The sequence below is a fragment of the Anabrus simplex genome, chromosome 2 (assembly GCF_040414725.1).
Source record: "Anabrus simplex isolate iqAnaSimp1 chromosome 2, ASM4041472v1, whole genome shotgun sequence".
NCBI classification, from domain to species: domain Eukaryota; kingdom Metazoa; phylum Arthropoda; class Insecta; order Orthoptera; family Tettigoniidae; genus Anabrus; species Anabrus simplex.
Genome location: NC_090266.1, coordinates 314,663,486 through 314,687,307, shown reverse-complemented (window position 1 = coordinate 314,687,307; position 23,822 = coordinate 314,663,486). Strand labels below are relative to the sequence as shown.

The window sequence follows — 23,822 nt, the reverse complement described above, 5'->3', positions numbered from 1 at the left end:
TACAGCACCCTACCTTTTCCTCTCCGGTAGGCTTGTCAGATACGCAGACGACTGGCTTCCATCATTTTTTATTAACGACTCTTCCTCGCAGTCAGGTTCTGGATCGTCCATAATGTTTTCACAATCAGATACGTCTTCCTGTGGGTATTCATATTCTTCAATATAGTCTATTGTATGTTCTTGATGTATTACCATTGGTTGACACTCTTTCGTCTATCACACTGATTATGAATGCAGCTGCATTTCTCTCACTTACCGTAATTTCTCTGGATCTTCGTTTGTGTTTGTAATGGCTAACAATTATACTCACTATATTGGTAGGATTCATTATCACACGATTACGGTGACAGTGACTCGCTACGAAGTTGGAAACACCACAGACAGAAGGAACTTTATGAACGGTCGAAGCAGATACAACACAGACGGAGATCCCTATTACTCTAGCTTCCTTGCACTTATGCGGAATGTCTGTCTGGTTCCCCTAGATGTTGCATCGACGACTTTGTCGGGTGACCTTGGACACGGCGCGGCGTGGGTCGACCATAGCATACACGTAAAATAACTAAAGTACCACAAATCACCTGTAATTGCGATCGCAAGTTGTGCTAACTCCCTTGTCAGGATGGATGTGTTCTGTGAAATACTTCATTCTCGGAGACAATATCAAAACACATGTTTATTAAGAGACTGCATGGGACATACTTCCTATTACACCACGCCGGCTACAGATTCTTCACAATAAAATTAAGTTTGAGAAGCTATTGAAATACAGACATGGAACTCACTGTAACAGCCCTAATACGTTATCAGAGACCCCACATATCTTTATTCGCAAAACAAGAGAACCATTAATCCAGGAATTAAAGTACAAAATAATATCTTAATCCCGACCTAAGTGCGACTAAGATGTGGGGACTCTTCCGTGCAGAGCATCTTGATGTCATCTGTTCGTGAAGTTACTATCGGGACATTTGAACTCAAAATTCAGACTTACTGTACGTTTAGTGTACCGAGGTCAGATACCTGCACATATTACGACCGCATGCATTTAAACATTTGTGCAGCCAGTGCTGACCAAAAGCTTAAGAAAATCGAAGCTGGGAATCAAATCCATCACATGCGAGCAGACTTTGCCCACAAAACTTCATCGGATTCAAGTTATCGCAGACACACTGAAGACACGATTGTTCTCGAAATAGACCTTCAGCAAGTGTTATTTTACCCAAACCTGACACTTAACAAGGTCTTTTGTTTTGTATCGTGCTGCTTGATGATGATGCTGTGCCTTAGCAGTGCGCAACAAAGGAAAATAACAGAACAAAGATGATCTTCTAGGATGAGACTGCTGCTAAACTTGGTGCTCTGGGAATTTCATCTTGAATGCTGAAGTATACTCAGCCTTAACAAATACGTAAACAGCAGCGAGAATTACAAACAGGTGGGGAAAACGGCAGGAAGGTATTCCAAATTAGGAGATAGAAGCTGAGTCAGGGATGAACTCGATGGCTGAAGCTGTCTTTATGGACCGATTTTGGTGGTGGGATCATGAGAGGTGAATGGAAGAAGATAGTTGGTCTAGCAGGGCAATGGATTCGCCATGGAGGCTAAGAGAAGCAGAGGGAGGGCAGACTCGTTTGAATGATTTATAGATAAAATGAAGAGCTTAACATGCTAACAGAGCTAGTAGTGAACAAGAGATTGTGGAAGTGGGTATTTAATTCACAGAGTCGTGTAGACTGAAGTTGAAATGCATAACAGCCTGTAATGTAGATTATGATGGTAATAATAATAATAATAATAATAATAATAATAATAATTTTTGTGCCCTTTTTCGGCCAGGTCTTCGCCTCAGTCATCGCTGCATCCTTTCACATCGTGGTGGGCGTCGCCATGGCATATTCTGCTATCTTGATACCTCAGCTAGAAGCTCCAGAGAGCGACATCAAAGTCACTCTGACGGAGTCTTCGTGGTTGGGTAAGTGTTATATCCTTAACTTTCCTTCTTTCTAATCTGCACGGGAAGTTTACTTATAGTAATTATGTATCATGTACAGAGAACGCCACAAGCTTCAAGGATGGTTGTATCAAGGGTGTGAGAAATTGACCAAGAATAGTACATGTCATTGCTTCAGATTGAATAGGGTTATTTGTATTTAAGCACAATGAATATCTTCAGGGTTATGCAAACAAGTATGTTCCACAATGTAAGTATAGAAAACTTTTTCAACCCCTGAACTCACTGGTGATAGTCATTCTTCTGTGCAAATGTCTCTGCTAGAGGCCTCTGACCATAAGAACATTGTCCGGCTTGAGGAATCTCATGTGCATGTTAATTTTGTACAAATATTCCCACGTTTCCGATTCCATTTATGAACATCATTCTTCACCAAAACCAGAGACTGTCGTAGTAACTTACAAATGATGCCTATGAGAACTGTCAGTGAAATGGTCAAAGCAATAGGCATAATAAAAACCGTTATGACGACCTGTTGAGAATAAGTGTCATCGACATGATTTCAAGTACAGTCGACTAGAACATGCCAGTTAAATAAGCGAGACCAATCGTCTGTGTAAAGCCAAAGGTAGACAGTAGAAAACAAACTATTCGTTTGTAAATCGAAGAATTGACCATTGAAGGCTCTGCATGCAGCAGGCACAGGAGCCTTTTCCCAAAAGTGTAAGATGCTTCTAGCATAGACTCCAGCATCCTGTCATTTTTATGCGGAATTCTATGCGGAATTCTATGCGATAGTGCTGTATTTACAATGTGAAGCTAGTAGTAAGGAACTGTACTGCTCAATATACTGTAAACCGTAGTGTTAAGATACCAGGTGATATCTGTGTACCTGCGGGCTTGCATTCGGGATTTGGTGCGTTCGAAACCCACCATCCGTAGCCTTGAAGGAGGTATGTCCGTGGCTTCCCATTTTAATCCTAGAAAAAAGCTGGGGCTCTACCTTAATTAAAGCTACGGCTACGTATTCCCAAGTCACAACACTTTCCTATCCCATCGCCGCGGAATATATGAACGTATTAGTTCGACCTTAAACACGAAAGAAGTAAACAGTAGTGGAAATATTTAAGTTTTCTGTGAATTTGTATATCATTGTTAGCAATTAAACTACACTACTTGTAACTTAATATTTAGTACATTTTGAGTGAATTTACGAGTGATCGTGCGTTCTAGTTACGTTACGTTCCATGGAAGGGAATATTTAAATATTTTCCCCCGTAAACTTTGTGTGAATTTCTATGCGAATGCTTTTAATTATTTTGCTATTCTTGTATGAATTTCTATGCGAATGCTTTTAATTATCTTGTTAATCTATTCATAAATAATTTCTAATTGTCATGTGTTTCTTGTTTTAATGTATGCATTTCTTTATTCTTATTTCGTTGTAACGAATTTCCTTGTTTTGATAAAAGTTCTTGTAAAATTTGGTTGTATATTATGTAATGTATATTTTAATTAATTTTGATATTATGCTTCTGTAACCAATCATTGCCACCGGGATACCCTCAACTGCAGTGTATTTGTTCATAATAATAATAATAATAATAATAATAATAATAATAATAATAATAATAATAATGAACATTTTAGAGGAATTTGGAGTTGACACAAAAACAGTCAATATAATTAGCGAAACTCTGAATGAAACAAAGTCCAGAGAGAAATTTGTGGGAGAGATCTCAGATGAATTTGAAGTTAAAACCGGTGTCAGGCAGGGAGATGGGCTTTCCTCGATTCTTTTCAATATCGTCCTGGAAAAGGTAATAAGAGTATGGGAAGAAAGACTTAAAGAAAGGGGACTCCACCATGAGATAAGATTAGGTTCAAAGCATAAAGGGGTTGGTGTAAGCTGTTTGGCCTTTACTGATGACATAGCAGTCCTCTCTGGAAGTATAGAGACTGTCTTAGAGCAGAAATAGCAGGAAAATTTGGACTTCAGGTATCATTTGAGACGACTAAATTCATGTCAAATATTAGGGATTCACCCACAGCGCTGAAAACAGAGTACGGGAAAATCAACAAGGTTAATAAATTTAAATACCTAGGTGAATTAAATCAGATTAATTGACTCGATAAGGAGGCAAACAGATCAAGAGCAAGAAAACTGGAACTAGCATATCAACTCACTAAGATACAAACACTACAACACAGTAATCAAACCAGAGTCTGTATGTCACAGAATGCATGTTCTCTACGAAAACTGGTGAAGTAGAAGAGATAGAGAAAACGAAAGGAAAATATTGAGGAAAATTTGGGGACCGTAGAAAACGAAGGAAAGAGAGTTTAGACATAGGAGGAATAATGATCTATACAAGGATGAAGAAAATGAAAGGCTGTTAGACACGATCAGAAATAGGAGAATTAATTTTTTTGGTTACGTAATGAGGATGGATAACAGTAGATTGACAAAACGAGTGTTTAGCCATGTTTACAAGAGCAAGAATGGCAACCAGTGGACCCAAGGAGTAAAAACAGAGATATGACAGAGATTGGAATAACAGACGATGTAGAACAACTTTCAGAAGATTGAGACAAAATTTCAAGGTTTTCCAGGAGAAGGAAAAGAGGAAAGGTAATCATATCTGGACACAAGAGAGGAGGAAACAGCAAAGTGAAAGGATGAAGAACTGTTGGAGGTCAAGAAAAGAAGGATTAAGATGAATGCACAGGGTTACTTTCCGTAGTCCTTAGATGGCCAAAATCAAACAAAGAAGATGAATAATAAATCATCCAGTATTATAGAGTGTGGCCGTCTAGTATATTGTGAATATGTTCTTTTATCAATGCATGACTACAGCAGTGTTGTATTAAGTAATTGGAGATTATATCATTGAAAATACTGAACATATTATTCCTATGATACCGGACATTTTTCGTGTTCTTGTGAAAATGACTCTCATGAATTGAGCCACAGACGTGAAAATGTCCTGTTTACAAGTTTTCATGCAGACCTGACTCCTTGAGCTTGAGTATAGTGGTGTGCATTTATTTAACACGCCCCCCTGGAATGATCATTAAAGTAAGTGGAGAAATACTGAATAATGCGGGGTTTTACATTTTATATCTGTTCAGTTAAAAAATTGTGGACAAAATGGCAGCATCACATTTCCTCAGAACATCAAGTGGAAAGCAGTGGTATACTCTGCTTTTTCAGGCATGCAATATCACTCACCCCGGCGGAAAACCAGATAATTCTTCTTTTCGGTGTTTTCATTCTTGCAGTAACCTATTAAGGTCAATGCTCTCTATCCTTCGACACTAACAGGATAAGTCATTTCGTCATAATATTGAATAAATGGACAAATTTAATTCCAGATTATTCAGGAATACAAAACATTCTCCGGCTAGAATGAGATACGTTGAGTTATCTTGTTAATTTTCTGAATATTGTTAATAGATGCCTTTCCTGGCAAGACCTAGTGTTTACAGTGCACTGTGTCTTCTGGTGTGTGCTAAAGCGATTTTGTACTTTCATTGATCTGTCTCAGTCTCATCTTTGGCTTTGACAACATGAAAGTGACTGAGGTATGATCGATGCTAGTAATGCCATTCCTTATGCTGTCAGTCCGTGCTACGAATGGTGTCGGTTGGTGCATGCATTCCAGTGAGCTTGGCAGACTGAGATGTAATAGCAACTTCTGGCTCGGTGAGGAAAGCAACGGGAAAATACTCCACTCCTCATTTCCTTGGTACGCCTCTTCAGGGACGCCTCGGCCACCTATGGCGGCTGATAGCGGAGCTATTGAGGTCCAAACCAGCCTCCGGGCTGAGGACTAAACGTACATACACATTTTTAATGGAAGTGGATGCAATGAGATAAGCCAGTTTATCTTGTGTGTAGTTATTGTGGACGTTGACATTATTGTTATGTTTTAAATGAATTATTGGGAGTGAGTTAACACAGCTGCGTTTGTTAATGAGAACTGTTAGTAGCGAACAATAAACGGATGTCACTTACAACACTTTGGTTTTGACTGGTCCACACAAGAAAATAATTCCAGGTCAATGTAGGACAAGTGAGTTTCATTCGGATACTTCATTAATATTTTGAAACCGGGCGAGTTGGCCGTGCGCGTAGAGGCGCGCGGCTGTGAAGCTTGCATCCGGGAGATAGTAGGTTCGAATCCCACTATCGGCAGCCCTGAAAATGGTTTTCTGTGGTTTCCCATTTTCACACCAGGCAAATGCTGGGGATGTACCTTAATTAAGGCCACGGCCCCTTCCTTCCAACTCCTAGGCCTTTCCTATCCCATCGTCGCCATAAGACCTATCTGTGTCGGTGCGACGTAAAGCCCATAGCAAAAAAAATTTGAATATTTTGAATCAAACAAAATCAAACCAAAAACAGCTGCTTTATATAATGCAGAACGGTTTGACAACGTTTACTGAATCGAATTGTTTACAATACAAAATATGCACCCCCCCCCCCCCTAAGAACTTACTTTAATATTTTGACTCATCTTGTTATTCCCTGGGATGAGTGATAAAATAAAAAGGATAATTTAATTCCTTTCTTTAATTTAGTATATCATTTAATAGATTGGGGAATCCCAGACGTAAATTCATTTGTATTGTCGCAGTTGTCAAACAGCGACGTGGTCTGTGACAGTCAACTAACAATTCTGTTTGTAAGTGAGCTAAAGAAGTGAGTGAGAGAATAAGGATTCCAGATATTCTGGTTCATATAAAATGCGGTAAAAACTATTAGTGATAAATCCATGCATCTTCTTCGAGTACGTGTATAAAAAATTATAAACGATTTGTCTATAGAGTATTTGGGTGACATAATTTACAAAAGTAAATTTGCATTTGCATAAAAAATATATAAATATAAAGAAGTTTCTTATTAATTAGAGATCAGCCTATTTCTGCACAAGACTATTGATGAATTAGACTTCAAAAATATGAAATATTTCCAAATATTTATCAGAAAAGTGCACCAAAGAGTTATATATATGTTACAAGTACAGCAAGCGAATGATTCATTGCAGCGAGCGTTCTGGTACTTATTGTTCCTGTGGGAGCCCTGATGGCGGGGGTAATCATGGAGTACGTTGGCCGTCTCAACACGATCGTCATTGCTGGAATACCTTGTCTGCTGGGTTGGATCCTCATAGCGACGTCCAGCAGCTTTACCATGCTGCTCTTCGGCCGGCTTCTCACAGGAATATCCTCCGGTAAGTGTTCAGACAGTGTGTGTCAGCGAAGAAGTTGTCTTTTCATGAATCAAAACACTACTGTCGCACTCTATAGTGTCAAGTTACTTACGATCTTGAAATCACATTTTACTGGCTTTACTGGCGAATGGAAAAAGTTTTGCTTGCCCATGCATAAATTTTTCCTTACTTTGTAGTAAATGAATGTACACATTGTACAGTGTATGTGTATCTGACGTCCATTTCCGTCCTGTTTCTATCACACCCTATGAGGTAAACTGGGAGCTGAATATTTGATTTATTCCAATACTGAGCAATTTGATGGTAGTTTTAAAGGGCGATTCGTGACTCTCACTAGTTGTAAATGTGACGATCTGAAGTCTTGCCCTCGTGCCTTAATTTTAATAATCATAATAAGAAAAGAATACTGGTTTTACATTCCACTAAGTAGTAACGGTTTTTAGAGACACCGAGATGTCGGAAATTTTCTCCCGCCGGGGTTCTCCTAACTGTCGATAAATGTACCAACATGAGGTTCGCGTGTTTGAGCACACTCAAATACCATTCGACGGGGTGGGAATCGAACTAGCCATCTTGGTCTCTTCCAAATGCACCATTTTTCTCAGATTTTTTGGTAAATAATCCGAAGCAAGCTTGTAGGTTTACGTACCTGGTGATATCATAACTATAGCTACGGAATCTCCAGTCTTACGTGATTATTGATATAGTGATCGTATTCACGGGGCCTCCAATTTTACGTGAAATCGGAGCCATACGTTTGCAACTTATCATTTAAAATATTCCACATGCATTTGACGAGATTCCGGTAGCGACCTCCTTGGCGGAAAGCCAATGATATTGTCACGTGGCTAGCCATGTTTGAAACTCACAAGGGAACGGCACGAAGAGAATGATGCCTGAGAACTTATAATCATATACTTTTAGGTGGAACCCATGGGAAATAAAAACTACAATAATTCAAAAAAAATTATGCCTACACATTGCAACATTTTAGATAAGACAAAAATATGCAGGGCTTGTAAAAGAACTCCTATGAGGGAAAACTTCCTGCAGCTCGGTCTCTCCAAAAACTGTAAAACGAATAACTCCCCAGTTTTCCTAAATATTCAGATAAACATTGACTCGTTATAAATTGTGTGATATTTATGCAATTATTGAGCCGTTATAAGGAGTTCAGCTGGGAAAAAAATGTTTACACTAATTTGAATTAAATGAAGAGCAAGTGAGAAAACTATCCAATCGATAAGGCTGAGACAACTGTCTCAAACATTGTAACACGATGAACTGTCGAAATTCCGGAATTTTTTAAATGTTTTCTAAATAGACTTCAGTGGTAGAAGTTAAGGACTGTCTGGCACGGTGCAACATCTCCGGCTTAACGGATCGGCATGCCTCCGTTACGAGGTGTCTAAAGTCACCAGTTGTTTTACACGACCCCACACGAAAAATCCAGGGGTGATCTGGGGAGCCATCCATTTATAAAGACGCGTTCTCATGGAGGTAGTTGCGAACGACCACAGCCGCTCGCGGTTGAAACAACATACTTCAGCGGTCAAGAACTGTGGTAGTTCATCTGTCAGATGACCCTCAAAGAGATGGGGACCAACGAGGTGATCACCCACGATGCCACACCATACGTTCACGTCCCACTGTACCTGAAAAGCCTCCTGTCGTACCCAATGGGGATTAACCACACTCCATTATGGTGATTAGCACTTCGTCTGTAAATAAGATGGTCACTAAAAAGGCAGGATCAGTGTCCACATGGTGTAGGGTCCATTAACAGAACGTCACCTGGGCTTTCGAAATCATGACAATGGAGCTCCTGGTGTAAGTGAAGATGGTGCGGGTGAAACCACTGGGAATGCAATATCCCCATAACAGACGCCCGGCTGATGTTCGTCTCCTGTGCAATGGCCCGTGTGCTAGTATGAGGGTTATGCCGTATAGCGTCCAAGACAGGCTCTTCATTGTAAGCAGACGTCACGGAATGATCCTGAACAAGCCGTGTCCTTCCCAGGGACGCAGTAGCCCGCAGACATCTTTCCAAACTCCTAAATGTCATGCCTGTCGGTAGTCGTCTATCCGGATGGCGTTCTTGACACAAACGCCGTGCCTGGTATGCATTCTGTCTAGCTTCCCCATAGATGACTCTAACATATCCACATACTCGTCGCTGGAATACATCACAAGGCAGTGAAGAAGCCTTGTGTCGTGTTGTGACTTGTCTCGAAGAAGGGGAGTTCGGGCAGCTACATACCTACCAACCATCGCATGTTGTTACCTCTCCAATAAGGCACGATTTGCCCTACCTGTGGTCCATGAAGCTTGGAACATGTACGACGTAGCTAACTGGTTGCCTGTGTCCTAGCCACAGACCACCACCTCCTCATCCTCGTCCAACCCAGCTACATACACTATGCCACGATACATACGGCCCTTTACAGTGCCAAATAAATAAATAAATCTGTGGAAGCTATCAAGTATGCAGCCTTACCACATCCCGGGCAATTGACGGTTAAAAGAAACCTGCGTGGAATTCAAACTTTCGAACGCTGTCGACTATCACATCTCCCACCGTGCCCTTTCTATGTGAGGCTTGTCATGCAGCACGCAGTTCCCACTTATACAATACTTGCTTCGAGTCTGAGTGTGCACCTCCTATTGTAAGGTACATTATGTTCTTATCTGCGTTCTTTTTTCAGGTTCATTCGTAGTAGCCATTATGAATTAATAGTGGCGCTCACAATGATCGGTTGATTTCTCCCAGCTCCCAGATGTCACACAACAGCATTTACATTTCAATGGGCTGTACTATGTAACAAACAGCACAACCGATTACGTACCTTTCAATCTTAGAATCAGCTCACATAATAATCTCCTCAGAATAAGCACAGTATCAGAATAACCTCCTCCGATTAAGCTAACATAAGAATAGTCTCACAATCAGCTTCACATAAGAAAAGTATTGGAATAGCTTCACATAATAATATCTCAAAATAACGTCTCCATGATGATAACCTCCACACAATAACAATCTCTGAAGAAGCTCACATAATATTCTTCTCTGAAGAACAATGTTAGAATAATCTCCTCATAATTACAACTTCTGAAGTATCTCAGTCTAGAACAAGAAGAGTATCGGAATAACCTCGCCGCAGAACATTCTTAACATCAGTCAGCGAGTCCCCTATTTGTACACGCTCTTATATCATTATGACCACGTGGCGGTGGCATTCGAAAAGTCAACTGGTAGACACGCACTACACGACTTATCTTCTAGCATCTTACATTCAGTGACATCTCGTTCAAATTTTAAATATTCCCGATGCCCTGATTGGCCACTGGGAAGTCTATACAACTGCGCTTAGCGTTACTCGATTGTTTCATAATGATGTTATAGTCTTTAATTTATATATCCCGACTGCCACCCTGGTTTCCAAACTATGTGATGCAACATTTCCAGGTATTTCCACCTGACTTTAACCGTCTCTCTGGATTTAGCCACAGCTTTTCCAAGTTATACAGTCCTGAGCAATCTTAACTAACATTCTATACATACGGACTTCCACTAACATAGGCATACAGTAAATGAATTATACAAAATCACATCATAACATACTTTTTCCCTCGCTTCTTAATTATAAGACATGCTTATGCTGTTATATTGTTACATACTGATTTAATCATATCTCCTGATTTTCATTAATTTACATTCCAGATTAATTTGTGGAATTTCATTATCTAATAAATCCTGGGTTCGTACTCTCGTACCCTAACAGACTGTTCACGTAGTGACCGCATATCTGTGTCGTGTTGAGTGTAGGTATCATCTGGATCATCGGATTATCCGATAGACGACCGTCTCACACCGGACCAATATTTGGACATTCTGCAGAATATTATGGTTCCGAGTGTGAGGGAGCGCTATCGATATGAGGAAATACAGTTCGTACAAGACAACTCCCCAATCCATACGAGTGGTCGTATTCACGGCTGCTTTTCTGAGCAGGACTTAATTGAACTGCACATTTGGGTCCCTCGAGCTCCAGACTTAAACCCAGCTAAATACTGTATGTGTAGACAAGGTGGGAACTCTGTATAAAGAAACACTGGCCTCATCCTCTTCCGCTTTCGCATGATGGTTTGTGGGGTGTTACGTTGGACGCACGGCAGGAGATCGCCCTCAACGAGGAATACTTTAGGAAGCTTGTTAAGTCAATGCCACGTCGACTCCGACAAGTTGTTCAAGCCGATGGTTGCTGGACGAGGTATGAAGTAATGTCTAAAACGGTCCTTTCATTACTAACACAATTAAAAGCACACCGCCAGATTCCACAATTAATATAAATACACGTGTATTTTGTTAACGCAACACTCTAAATGTTAAAAAGAAATACAGTCCGTAGAGTAGGACTCGAACACTTGTTCCAATCTTGAAAGGTAGGTACGCTTACTCGGAGCTAACTGGCACTCGCATGAGCACGCTTAATATTCCCCGCTGTGCATGACATGTAGCATATTTACACCTCTATAACAGTCCTTCGATTGGCGGTGATAATAAACTACGCGTTCATTGCAAGCACTCAGAATGGAAATGCAAAGGCTATTAGTATGGTTATGTTACGCAATAGAGTAACAGAATTCAGTAGGAAAAAAGAAAAATTGCCGACAGCAATATTCGAACTCCGAATCTTCCGGTCGATAATCAAGGACCTTCCCCCTACAGAAACACTGACTGACACGCCCTGAAGTGCTTCAGATCGAGATTCACTTGCCAGGCGCGACCCTCGCTTCACATACTTATTTAACCATTTTCGCAGTTTCTCGTCCATTTCATTGGATTCTTTAATGATATTCTTGTATCTGGAAAGTTCCATTATGCACATACAGTCGTATTTCGTCAGAAACGTGTCGTTTAAGACAAAACGACTCCCATCACTTTTTGTCGTTTGCTTTACCGTCTCACCCGAGGACGAAGATACGCGATTCAGGAGTTTAAAAAATTTCACGCGTCAATTTTTGATTATTCAATTGTACACAGTACTACGACATTGGCTTTAAACTCCTGTCAAGCAACCCTAAATTATTTCTGAATTGACGAAGACGGCTTGATACAACTCTCCGATTCATCAACTGTGCTAGTGACAGACGTGTGCACCAAATCCTAGTTGTAAGGTAACACTCCAGTATTCGTCTGGAATAAGTGTAGATACACTCTGAGAGTGTTCTCTCAGAACTACCACCGATAGTCGGTATGTCCTAGGGTCATATCCGGTACTAATGCAACATTGTAGCGGAGATTTTATTGGCTGAAAGACAAATGGTTTCAAAGAACAATCATACAACTCCATAACATTGCTCAATTGAGAATAATTGGTTGGATCATGAGTATGGTTACTCAGAAATATCACAGAGGTTAAGCAATTGTCAATTGCAGTAATACAGTGAAGAGAACACTTGACGTAGCAAGATGTTCGCAGAAACACGCATTAACTTCCTTGATTGGACTATTTTCGAAATGACATGTGATACAACTGGACCAGCCTCCACGCTCAAGTTCCCATCTGACAGATAACACCTGTAATATTACTAGCTGTCTACCGGTACTTCCATTGACGTATGACGACTCTTGGAGGAAACAGCAACATTTTTCCAGTTTTGGAGAATATTTCCGAGAGATGACGTTATTTGACAAGAACAGGACATTAAAAAATTGGCATTGTCGAGTCATCAAATTTGAAGATTATATTATTAGAGACGATGATATAAGTGACTTGCGCTGATGGTCTCGGCTTAAGTACATGAGTTATGTATCCCGACAACTAGTGTCGAGTCCAGGACTTTCACAGTCCAGAATTTGGGATTTTAAATATATATTATAAACTAAGACCATACTTGGTCGTTTCACGAGGAAGTAAAATTATATTGCTTCACATTATTTCACTTAGGAAACACTCTCCAAGAAACATGGGTTTCTTGAGAATAACAAACTTTGACAATAACAAGATTACCCTCCTTTTCTGAGAAAATATGTGTTGTTCAGATTTGGTGGCACTCACGACTTACTGCAATATTTCACAAGTGTGTTGCAATATTGCTCAACTATACGTCACCAACCCATCTTGTCATAAACATGTAAGATTGTTTTCCAGTGGACTGACACGTGATTGTAACCTGAAAGCTAAGCATATAAAACCAATAGTCTCATAAGACTTATCACTCATTCGTCAACCAGTCAGCTACAGACTAGTAAGCTCTCAGGCTTCGCACGTCTCGGATCACGGGTTCGATCCCTGATCATAGTAGAGATGTAATTAATCTACAGTTGTACATAGGAATAATCAGCTAAGTTAATAAACAAGTAACATCAAATTGTCTTCTCATTTCGATTGAATAGATAAGGCTCAGCGCGATATTGAACTATCGGAACCTGATAGCTCAGTACCTGTAAAAATATAAATGTTGTTGAGCTACAAACTTAACTGGGGGCCTGCGTCCGGGATGGCTAATGATTATTCACAATAATCTACGAGTAAGGTGGTGAAGTTTACTGACAACCTCACAAGGAGGCCTTTCGTGACTTTGCTAGCGACACCAAATTAGCCATTCGCAACACTGAGAAATCTATTCATCGGAAGCCAAGCTGCTCTGAAAGAAGTAGAACGACAACTCCGCCAGGGGCCTTTCGACTACTTCATCATCGCAGACTGTCGGAGGCGAGCGACAACTCCTCAAGGAAGGGGCCTTTCGACACATCCGCCTACTGACAACGCCTGTCGACCTGCTGGAACCGACAACGCTGACCAGGCGCCTTTCGGACCATCACGACGACCAGAGAAGACACCCGACTTCCACAGCTCATGCAGGATGCAGTCAACGCTGATCATCTTTTCATGCCTGTAAGTCTACTACAAATACCTTATTTGTGAGCCTGAATATTAATTAGCTTGGTTCATTTCATGTGTAACAAACGAAGCCAGCGAATGAGCACTAAACAAAACTAATAATAATTTCTTGCCTTTCATATTAACGTGAATATAGTGTAGAATCTATAAGACCTTTCGCTTGTCACAGTTAATTGAATTAATAATCATTTAAATATTTATTATATTTATTCATTACTAATAAGCTCAACATGTCAGAAACAGAGCTATTATCAAAATTTGAATACGCGCAAATTCAATTACTACCTGAATTTAGCGGCAGTTCATCTTGCAGTCTAGATTATTTTATAGCAAGATGTGAATCTTTTCTAAACACGCATAAAAGAGCTGCCACAGCTCCCAATGCGGCCATAATTAATGACTTTCTTTTTAATGTAGTTAAAGCCAAATTAAAAGGAGAAGCATGCAGCATCTTAGACTTAGACGCTAACAGTAATTATGAGAAATTTAAAGAAAAACTCATAAGAAAATATGGTAATGTCAAAGATGAAAGACTCTTGGTTCAAGAGATCTCGAATTGTTACCAGAAACGGAACGAGTCGTATACAGAGTATCATGACAAACTGGACACATTGACTCTTCAATGTAAAAGTTTGTGCAAAATAAACTATCGGGATCAGATTCTAGAATTAAAACTTCGAGAATTAGAAGACTTGAGTTTGACCACATTCAAAGCCGGTATCTTAGAACCTTACCGTTCTTTCTTAAGATACGCACACATTACAGACCTAAATCAAGCGCTCAGACTTTGTCGATCTTTTGACAATGACAGGGCACATGAGAGTTACATGGATCAGTTGAGAGGAACACCAAAGTTACCTCCTAACAGATTTCAAAACACTCAGCCAGTAAATTACACAAGACACAACCCATTCATAAATCACAACATTAATACCCAAGAAAGACCAACTAATCAATTCATACCTCAGAATCAACCTAACCGATCATTCTTTAATAACAATCCAAATCAATCTAACTTCAAACCTTTCCAGCCTACGAAGCAACAACCTTTTAAATCCACAGCTCCAACGAATCGTCCTTACCCTACTCCAAATAACATTGGTAGACGTTTCACTCCTACTAACCGCCCAAACCAAAGCTTTCCGCAACCTATGTCTGGTGTTTCAACCGTTAGAGGAAATGTAAATTCTCACATGGAACCACTTGAAAATACACAGCCAGAAGAATTATATTCCGTAGCAGGAATATTTCAGCAAGAAGATGAGTTCGACCCTCAGTCAGACTCACCTAACTTTTCAAATGAATATAGCATTGAGGTTAACTCTCCCTACTGTTCAAATGAGTACGACAATGAAGAACAATGTCAGGATTTTCGTATAACCCAGTCATCCAAGTCGAAGACTTAAACAATATTTGTAATACTCCCAAATTACCATTTATCAACCTATTTGGACTAAAAATTTTGATTGACAGTGGTGCTTGCAATTCAATCATGAATCCGTCAATAGCACATACATTATTTTCAGATTTTATATTCAAGGACCCATTTTGCATACAATCGGTTCACTCTGAAACAATAGGAGAAGACAATGTCCGATTTCCTATTTTTTCCGAATATAATATTGACACCCCTGTAAATTTCAGAGTTATGCAATGGCATAATTATTTCGACGCATTAATTGGTACTGCTGATTTTGCCCGATTAAGAGCAAAAATTGACTATGCATCGAACCTAGTTGTTCTAGCCAACAAAGACATACCTTTTCACTTTCACTCCTCCAATAAGCAGAAAAGTTTTCAACCAACATTAGATGCGCACACTACTGCTATTCCAGTCAATATTCAACAAGGAGACGTATACGTTCCTGGGTTCGAATGTGATGGAAAGTATTTTTCAGACGCAATTTTATTCGCTGAGGACTACCAAGTTCTTTATCCAACAAACACCCAATTGAAACAAGAATTCACTGAACCTATTTTAGTTGAACCTTTAGACAATATAATTATTCAACCATTAGAAATAAATTCAATCACAGAAAGAGACATTAACGAATATCTTCGTACCCAACACATGAACGATTTAGAAGACCAGGCAATTCGAAGCGTATGCTCTGAATTCTCAGACGTTTTCTACTACCCAGGATGTGACTTGACATTTACTAGTGCAGTAAAACATTTCATCCGCACTACAGATGAAGATCCGGTACATCAAAGGAATTATAGGTATCCACCCACATTAAAGAAACTACTAAATGACGAAGTAGAAAAGCTACTTGACCAAGGAATAATCACGCATAGTGAATCTCCATATTGTAATCCTGTCTGGATTGTACCCAAGAAGCTAGACGCTTCAGGGGAAAAGAAATGGAGATTGGTTTTAGACTTTCGACAGCTAAATAGAAAGACGATCGAGGATAAATATCCCCTCCCAAGAATAACAGAAATTTTAGACAACCTCGGTCATTGCCAATATTTCAGTACTTTAGATTTAGCCCAGGGATTTCACCAGATAGAAATGGATCCCCGGTCTATAGAGAAGACTGCTTTTACTATTGACAATAGGCATCTAATGTTCAGAAGAATGCCATTTGGTCTTAAAAATGCTCCAGCCACTTTTCAGCGTGTAATGGACAATGTCCTACGCCCCTTTTTGTATAAATTCTGCTTTGTGTATATTGATGATATAATCATATATAGCAAATCTCTAGAAGAGCACATGCAACACTTAACTCTTGTGCTGCAGAAATTAAGGGAAGTAAATCTCAAGATACAACTCGACAAAACGGAGTTTCTCCATAAAGAAGTCGCCTTTCTTGGACACGTTGTATCACGAGATGGAGTAAAACCGAATCCTGAAAAAATCAGAGTAGTTAAAGACTACCCTATTCCGAAATCTACCAAGGAAATTAAACAATTTCTTGGCCTAGCTGGATTTTATAGAAAATTCATAAAGGATTTCGCGAAAGTAGCACAACCCATGGTTCGCTACCTAAAGAAAGGAACAAAAGTCGACGCAGAAAATGCTGAATACAAGTCCGCATTTAAAACTCTTAAGACCCTTTTAATAAATGCTCCTGTGCTAGTCTACCCAGACTTCGAAGAAGCATTCACGTTAACTACGGACAGTTCAGATTTTGCTCTGGGAAGCGTTCTGTCACAGAAAGGACACCCCATAGCGTACTACTCGAGAACCTTAAATCCCGCAGAAAGAAACTACTCCACAATAGAAAGAGAGATACTCGCTATCGTAGATAGTAGCAAACATTTTAAGCCCTATCTATGGGGACGGCACTTCCAAGTAGAATGTGACCACCGCCCGCTACAATGGCTCTTCACTCTGAAGGACCCAAGTTCGAGACTTTATCGATGGAAGATAAAACTCGGAGAATTTGACTTTGACATTAAGTACGTCAAAGGCAAAACTAATTATGTAGCAGACGCACTCTCTAGAGTAGAAATAAATGCAAATGATGAAACAGTTTCCAATGCAGCTATCCCCGGAGATGATGCATACCAGAATGAATTGGACAATGAAACTATTCACTCCAACCAAGAAGACCCCATATTTACATTAAAATCATCTGAACGAAATCTGAATCAGAATCGTAATCAGATCATAGTTAAATATGGCAATTCTCCTAAGATTCTTGAACAAAAATTATTCAAGAAATATACACGACACATTATGATCGTTACACGAAATAATTTTCAGAAAGATTTGAGTGATCAGCTACTCAAAATAATTGTCACATCTAATAAGTATGCTACTTATTTCGATGACATAACTCTAGAAATCCCCTTTATTAGAGCATGTCAGAAATTATTTACTTCTGAACTAATTATCATTAGATCATGCAAGTTCTTGGAAGACATTGAATGTCCAGAAACTCAGAGGCAATTAATCTTGCACTATCATTCTGAAAATCATAATGGTATCGTAGAAACCTATGAACACCTTCGAACTAAGTACTATTGGCCACACTTACGTGAGCACATTAGAACACTGATAAACCAATGTAATCTTTGCCAGAGAAACAAATATGAGAGACACCCTAACGAAGTAGAGAACCAAGGTCCCATAACAGCGGATCACCCATTTTCGCAAGTGCACATTGATACGTTCCATTTTGAACAGAATCGCATCTTAACTGTGATAGATGTATTTTCAAAATACGGACAAGCATATGTACTGCCGAATGGCACAGCTTTAGCCGTGCTAAGTCAGTTACAAGTATATTTCTCACACCATGGGTTTCCAAAGAAAATTACCCATGATCAAGGAGGAGAATTCGAGAACAAGGTCATTAAAGAATACTGTAAAGCCACAAATATTGAGTACCATTCTACCACTCCTTTGAATTCTTCGTCTAACTCTCCAGTAGAAAGATTCAATTCAACCTTGCTTGAAAAATTACGTATTTCAAGAGACTCTGATAAATTCACTCCACTCTCGGAACTTGTAACCACAATAATCATAAATTACAATTCCTCAATCCATTCCACAACTAAACGACCTCCATTTAACGTTCTCTATGGTCCTTACTACCAAGCGTTAGACCATACCTTCTCACCCTCTCCTAAAATCAATGAGTATATTGAAAGACAAGGAAATCAGTTGAAAATTCTAAAAGATAGTTGCACTAAACCTAACACTGACACTTTTGATCATACATACAAAATTAATGACACTGTGTATGTATTAGATCCACTCACTAGAAACAAGAAATCAAAAAACCTGTACAATGAAGGTGTAATAACCAAAATTGAAGAAAACAGGGTACATTGTAAAATGAAAAATGGTAAAATACATGTAAGAAATTTCCGGGACATAAAACCTAAAAGAAGTATTCTTACACTTCCAGGTTCCTCCTCGGATACGGCTCCATCCTCACTCAGCCCATAAAAACCCAAGGATTTTATGCTGACTCAATGGGATCTGCCACAATAATTAACGATTACCACAAGTTCATGTTTCATTTTGATCTCAATAGTTTAAGAGAATCTTATAATAATATTCGTAACACTGTTACAAGCCTAATATCTCGAAGTAATAACACTTTCCCTTATTTAATGTCCGAATTAAATGAAGCCATTAAGGAAGCAAAGAAGGAATTAAATAAAATATTACCTAACACATCTAGGACTAAAAGAGGTTTAATAAATGGCTTAGGTACCGTGATCAAATTCATCTCTGGAAATTTGGATCAGAACGATTTAGACAACTTGCAAAGTCAAATAGAATCATTAAAACAAAGTCATAATAATGAAATTAAACACATAAATAAACTTGTATCATTTGCTAACTCAATTACTCAAAAATTCTATGATGAAATGAACCATGTCAATGATAATATGAAGGTAATCCAAGGTATCTTACAGGAAGAAGACTTCAAGATAAATATATTGGAACATTTACAATATGTGTTACTGTGCGCGAGTAAATTTAATAAAATTGTGCGAGTGCTGCAAGAAACCATCAATTTATCATTTAATGAAATGACCAATATAAAAATCTTTTCACAAAGAGACCTATCAAATATAATAAATCATTTAATATCAATATATCCCACTAAGACTTTGATTCATACTGATCAATACCATCAAATCGAAAATCTTAAATTATCAAGAACGCAAGTTCTCATGATGGACAAAGAAATGATTGTGATTCTTGCTATGCCAATCACAGATGGAAATCAGTATCAAATGTATTCAATTTCACCTATGCCTAGTATTAACAATCTTGTATTAATTCCTTCAGAAAGATACTATTTACAAGGTTCCACCTTGAAATGGTCAAGTGTACCTTGTATTAAGAATACTCAATCTTATGTATGTATATATTATAATGTCAGAACCACTAAGTGTAATCTAACAGACACTTCAGGATGTGAATTTGCTTTTGTTAACAATGATGTACAATTATTTCAACCCTTAAACAGGGAACATATTCTCTTTTTTAGCAAAACCCCTCAGGTTATTTTGCAGACATGCCAAGATTTTCAAAGAACTATCAAGTTATCCGGACCAAATATTATATATACCAATGAATCCTGCCCTATTTCCAGCATGGGTATAACCTTGCAACAGCATCCAACAAATTATGTATACTCATTCCCACTCATATCAATCCAGGACGAACCCTATGTAAGGAATGAAATAAAATTCCATTTCTCCCACCTTGATGTAAAGAAACTGAAATCAGACCTGACACCTGTCCCAAAAGGTAATACTACTAAAAAGCATTTTATATATACGACTGTAATTTTTATAATAAGTATATTGTGTATTATTTCGTTAATCTTTAGGAAAAGACTGTATCAACTATGTAATCTATGTAAAAATGGAAAATGTAAAAATAAGAAAGATATTACCGAGGACGGTAATAAGCAACTGACGGTGGAGGAGTTATGTATCCCGACAACTAGTGTCGAGTCCAGGACTTTCACAGTCCAGAATTTGGGATTTTAAATATATATTATAAACTAAGACCATACTTGGTCGTTTCACGAGGAAGTAAAATTATATTGCTTCACATTATTTCACTTAGGAAACACTCTCCAAGAAACATGGGTTTCTTGAGAATAACAAACTTTGACAATAACAAGATTACCCTCCTTTTCTGAGAAAATATGTGTTGTTCAGATTTGGTGGCACTCACGACTTACTGCAATATTTCACAAGTGTGTTGCAATATTGCTCAACTATACGTCACCAACCCATCTTGTCATAAACATGTAAGATTGTTTTCCAGTGGACTGACACGTGATTGTAACCTGAAAGCTAAGCATATAAAACCAATAGTCTCATAAGACTTATCACTCATTCGTCAACCAGTCAGCTACAGACTAGTAAGCTCTCAGGCTTCGCACGTCTCGGATCACGGGTTCGATCCCTGATCATAGTAGAGATGTAATTAATCTACAGTTGTACATAGGAATAATCAGCTAAGTTAATAAACAAGTAACATCAAATTGTCTTCTCATTTCGATTGAATAGATAAGGCTCAGCGCGATATTGAACTATCGGAACCTGATAGCTCAGTACCTGTAAAAATATAAATGTTGTTGAGCTACAAACTTAACTCATGAACTGGCATGTGGCGTGTAACACCTACAAGCAAATGACCAAGTCGTTAGATTAATCTTGGCAAGAGTAACAACCAGATGAAATAAATGGAACGGTCAACGTAAATCTGCAGCAGGACCGCTAACTCCTGCAGTTCATTGTGAAGTATGCACAAGGGCACCGCGCAGCACTCCTCAATGCCACACTCTCTCACTCTACGCTAGCTGCGTACCGCCGCATGCTGCCAAATCGACTGTAGGTGCAGTCTGTTCCATATATGCTGAATTTTAAATATCTAAACTGTCACATAGCACTAAATGTTTTTCAGTTTTGCGTCCATCACACACGACCATAGTCTTGAGTTCGTAATTTTAAGGACGGAGAAAAACCGCTCAGTTACATAGGTGAACCCAAACGTTAAAAACACTTCCGCTACTTCTGGATGAAGTCGAGGTAAGCCTAGCCCGGTGAAAGTACGATCAAATGCAGGCAAACTCCTCTCTGCGTAAATATGTCCCGTTGTCGAGCATTGCAATGCAAATCCAGGTGTTCTAATTGGAAATGTTCTGGTACGTTTGCTGGGTTTAAGGAAAACTACTACACAAATACACTGACTGACAGAGCAAATGCAACACCAAGAAGGAGTGGTTCGAAAGGGGTGAAAGTTGGGGAAAAAACAGAGACGGCACGGACGAATAATTGATGTTTATTTCAAACCGATATGCAGGTTACACAATGCGCACGGCATCGACTCAGTAGGATGTAGGACCACCGCGAGCGGCGATGCACGCAGAAACACGTCGAGGTACAGAGTCAATAAAAGTGCGGATGGTGTCCTGAGGGATGGTTCTCCATTCTCTGTCAACCATTTGCCACAGTTGGTCGTCCGTACGAGGCTGGGGCAGAGTTTGCAAACGGCGTCCAATGAGATCCCACACGTGTTCGATTGGTGAGAGATCCGGAGAGTACGCTGGCCACGGAAGCATCTGTACACCTCGTAGAGCCTGTTGGGAGATGCGAGCAGTGTGTGGGCGGGCATTATCCTGCTGAAACAGAGCATTGGGCAGCCCCTGAAGGTACGGGAGTGCCACCGGCCGCAGCACATGCTGCACGTAGCGGTGGGCATTTAACGTGCCTTGAATACGCACTAGAGGTGACGTGGAATCATACGCAATAGCGCTCCAAACCATGATGCCGCGTTGTCTAGCGGTAGGGCGCTCCACAGTTACTGCCGGATTTGACCTTTCTCCACGCCGACGCCACACTCGTCTGCGGTGACTATCACTGACAGAACAGAAGCGTGACTCATCGGAGAACACGACGTTCCGCCATTCCCTCATCCAAGTCGCTCTAGCCCGGCACCATGCCAGGCGTGCACGTCTATGCTGTGGAGTCAATGGTAGTCTTCTGAGTGGACGCCGGGAGTGCAGGCCTCCTTCAACCAATCGACGGGAAATTGGAACAGCCAGGGTGTCTTGCACATGCTGAAGAATGGCGGTTGACGTGGCGTGCGGGGCTGCCACCGCTTGGCGGCGGATGCGCCGATCCTCGCGTGCTGACGTCACTCGGGCTGCGCCTGGACCCCTCGCACGTGCCACATGTCCCTGCGCCAACCATCTTCGCCACAGGCGCTGCACCGTGGACACATCCCTATGGGTATCGGCTGCGATTTGACGAAGCGACCAACCTGCCCTTCTCAGCCCGATCACCATACCCCTCGTAAAGTCGTCTGTCTGCTGGAAATGCCTCCGTTGACGGCGGCCTGGCATTCTTAGCTATACACGTGTCCTGTGGCACACGACAACACGTTCTACAATGACTGTCGGCTGAGAAATCACGGTACGAAGTGGGCCATTCGCCAACGCCGTGTCCCATTTATCGTTCGCTACGTGCGCAGCACAGCGGCGCATTTCACATCATGAGCATACCTCAGTGACGTCAGTCTACCCTGCAATTGGCATAAAGTTCTGACCACTCCTTCTTGATGTTGCATTTGCTCTGTCAGTCAGTGTACATAGAACACAGGACGCAGTTCGACGACGTACTGAAGAAAAGAGCCCTCCATTTAGACATAAAAATAAATAAATATTTAAAAACTGATAGTACGCGCGCTCTCTCCGCCTGCCGCACCGCCGACCACCCTGCTCGGGTTTCAGTGTAGGGGCTGCCATACTGTATCTGCAATGTGTACTATGTGAGCGACTCTCATCTATAGGCAGGCCGCAACGGTGAGGCTAGTATTACATCCACTAGGTTCTACGACGAATCCACTCTTATCTTACCGAATGCAATAATGATATTTGTTTAACGTTCTATCACCTGTGAAAGGTTTTAAGAGACTCCGGATATCGAAATTTTCTCGCCAAAGTCACGGAGTTGTTGCATTTAAAGACTTTTAAATTCCATCGAGCTCAGCTGGACAACGACTGACAGACTAACTTACTGACGTCGATCCCATCTCACTAAATAAAACAATACTCTTATTCTTCCTGGACTTAATTCCAAGTTATTGGGGTCGGCACTTCATATGTATTTGGCTCATTTTATAGCAGGATGCCCTTCCTGACGCAAACCCTGTGTGGAGGAATGTATTCGTTATTGCGTGTTTCTCTGGCAGTTAGTAGTGTACTGTATTGAGACTAACACACACACCCAGTC

At 40.1% G+C, this 23,822-nt stretch overlaps 1 protein-coding gene across 3 annotated transcripts in view; it reads left to right on the top strand.

Annotated features, from left to right (window-relative positions):
• LOC136862798 (facilitated trehalose transporter Tret1-2 homolog) overlaps window positions 1-23,822 on the top strand; it is a 742,518-nt gene that overhangs the window by 639,533 nt on the left and 79,163 nt on the right. For all 3 annotated transcript variants that reach the window (XM_067139054.2, XM_067139053.2, XM_068226159.1), the window contains 2 exons: window positions 1,840-1,975; window positions 7,006-7,191. In XM_067139054.2, the coding sequence (XP_066995155.1) occupies window positions 1,840-1,975; window positions 7,006-7,191 (322 nt within the window). The remainder of the gene's footprint in view (window positions 1-1,839; window positions 1,976-7,005; window positions 7,192-23,822) is intronic.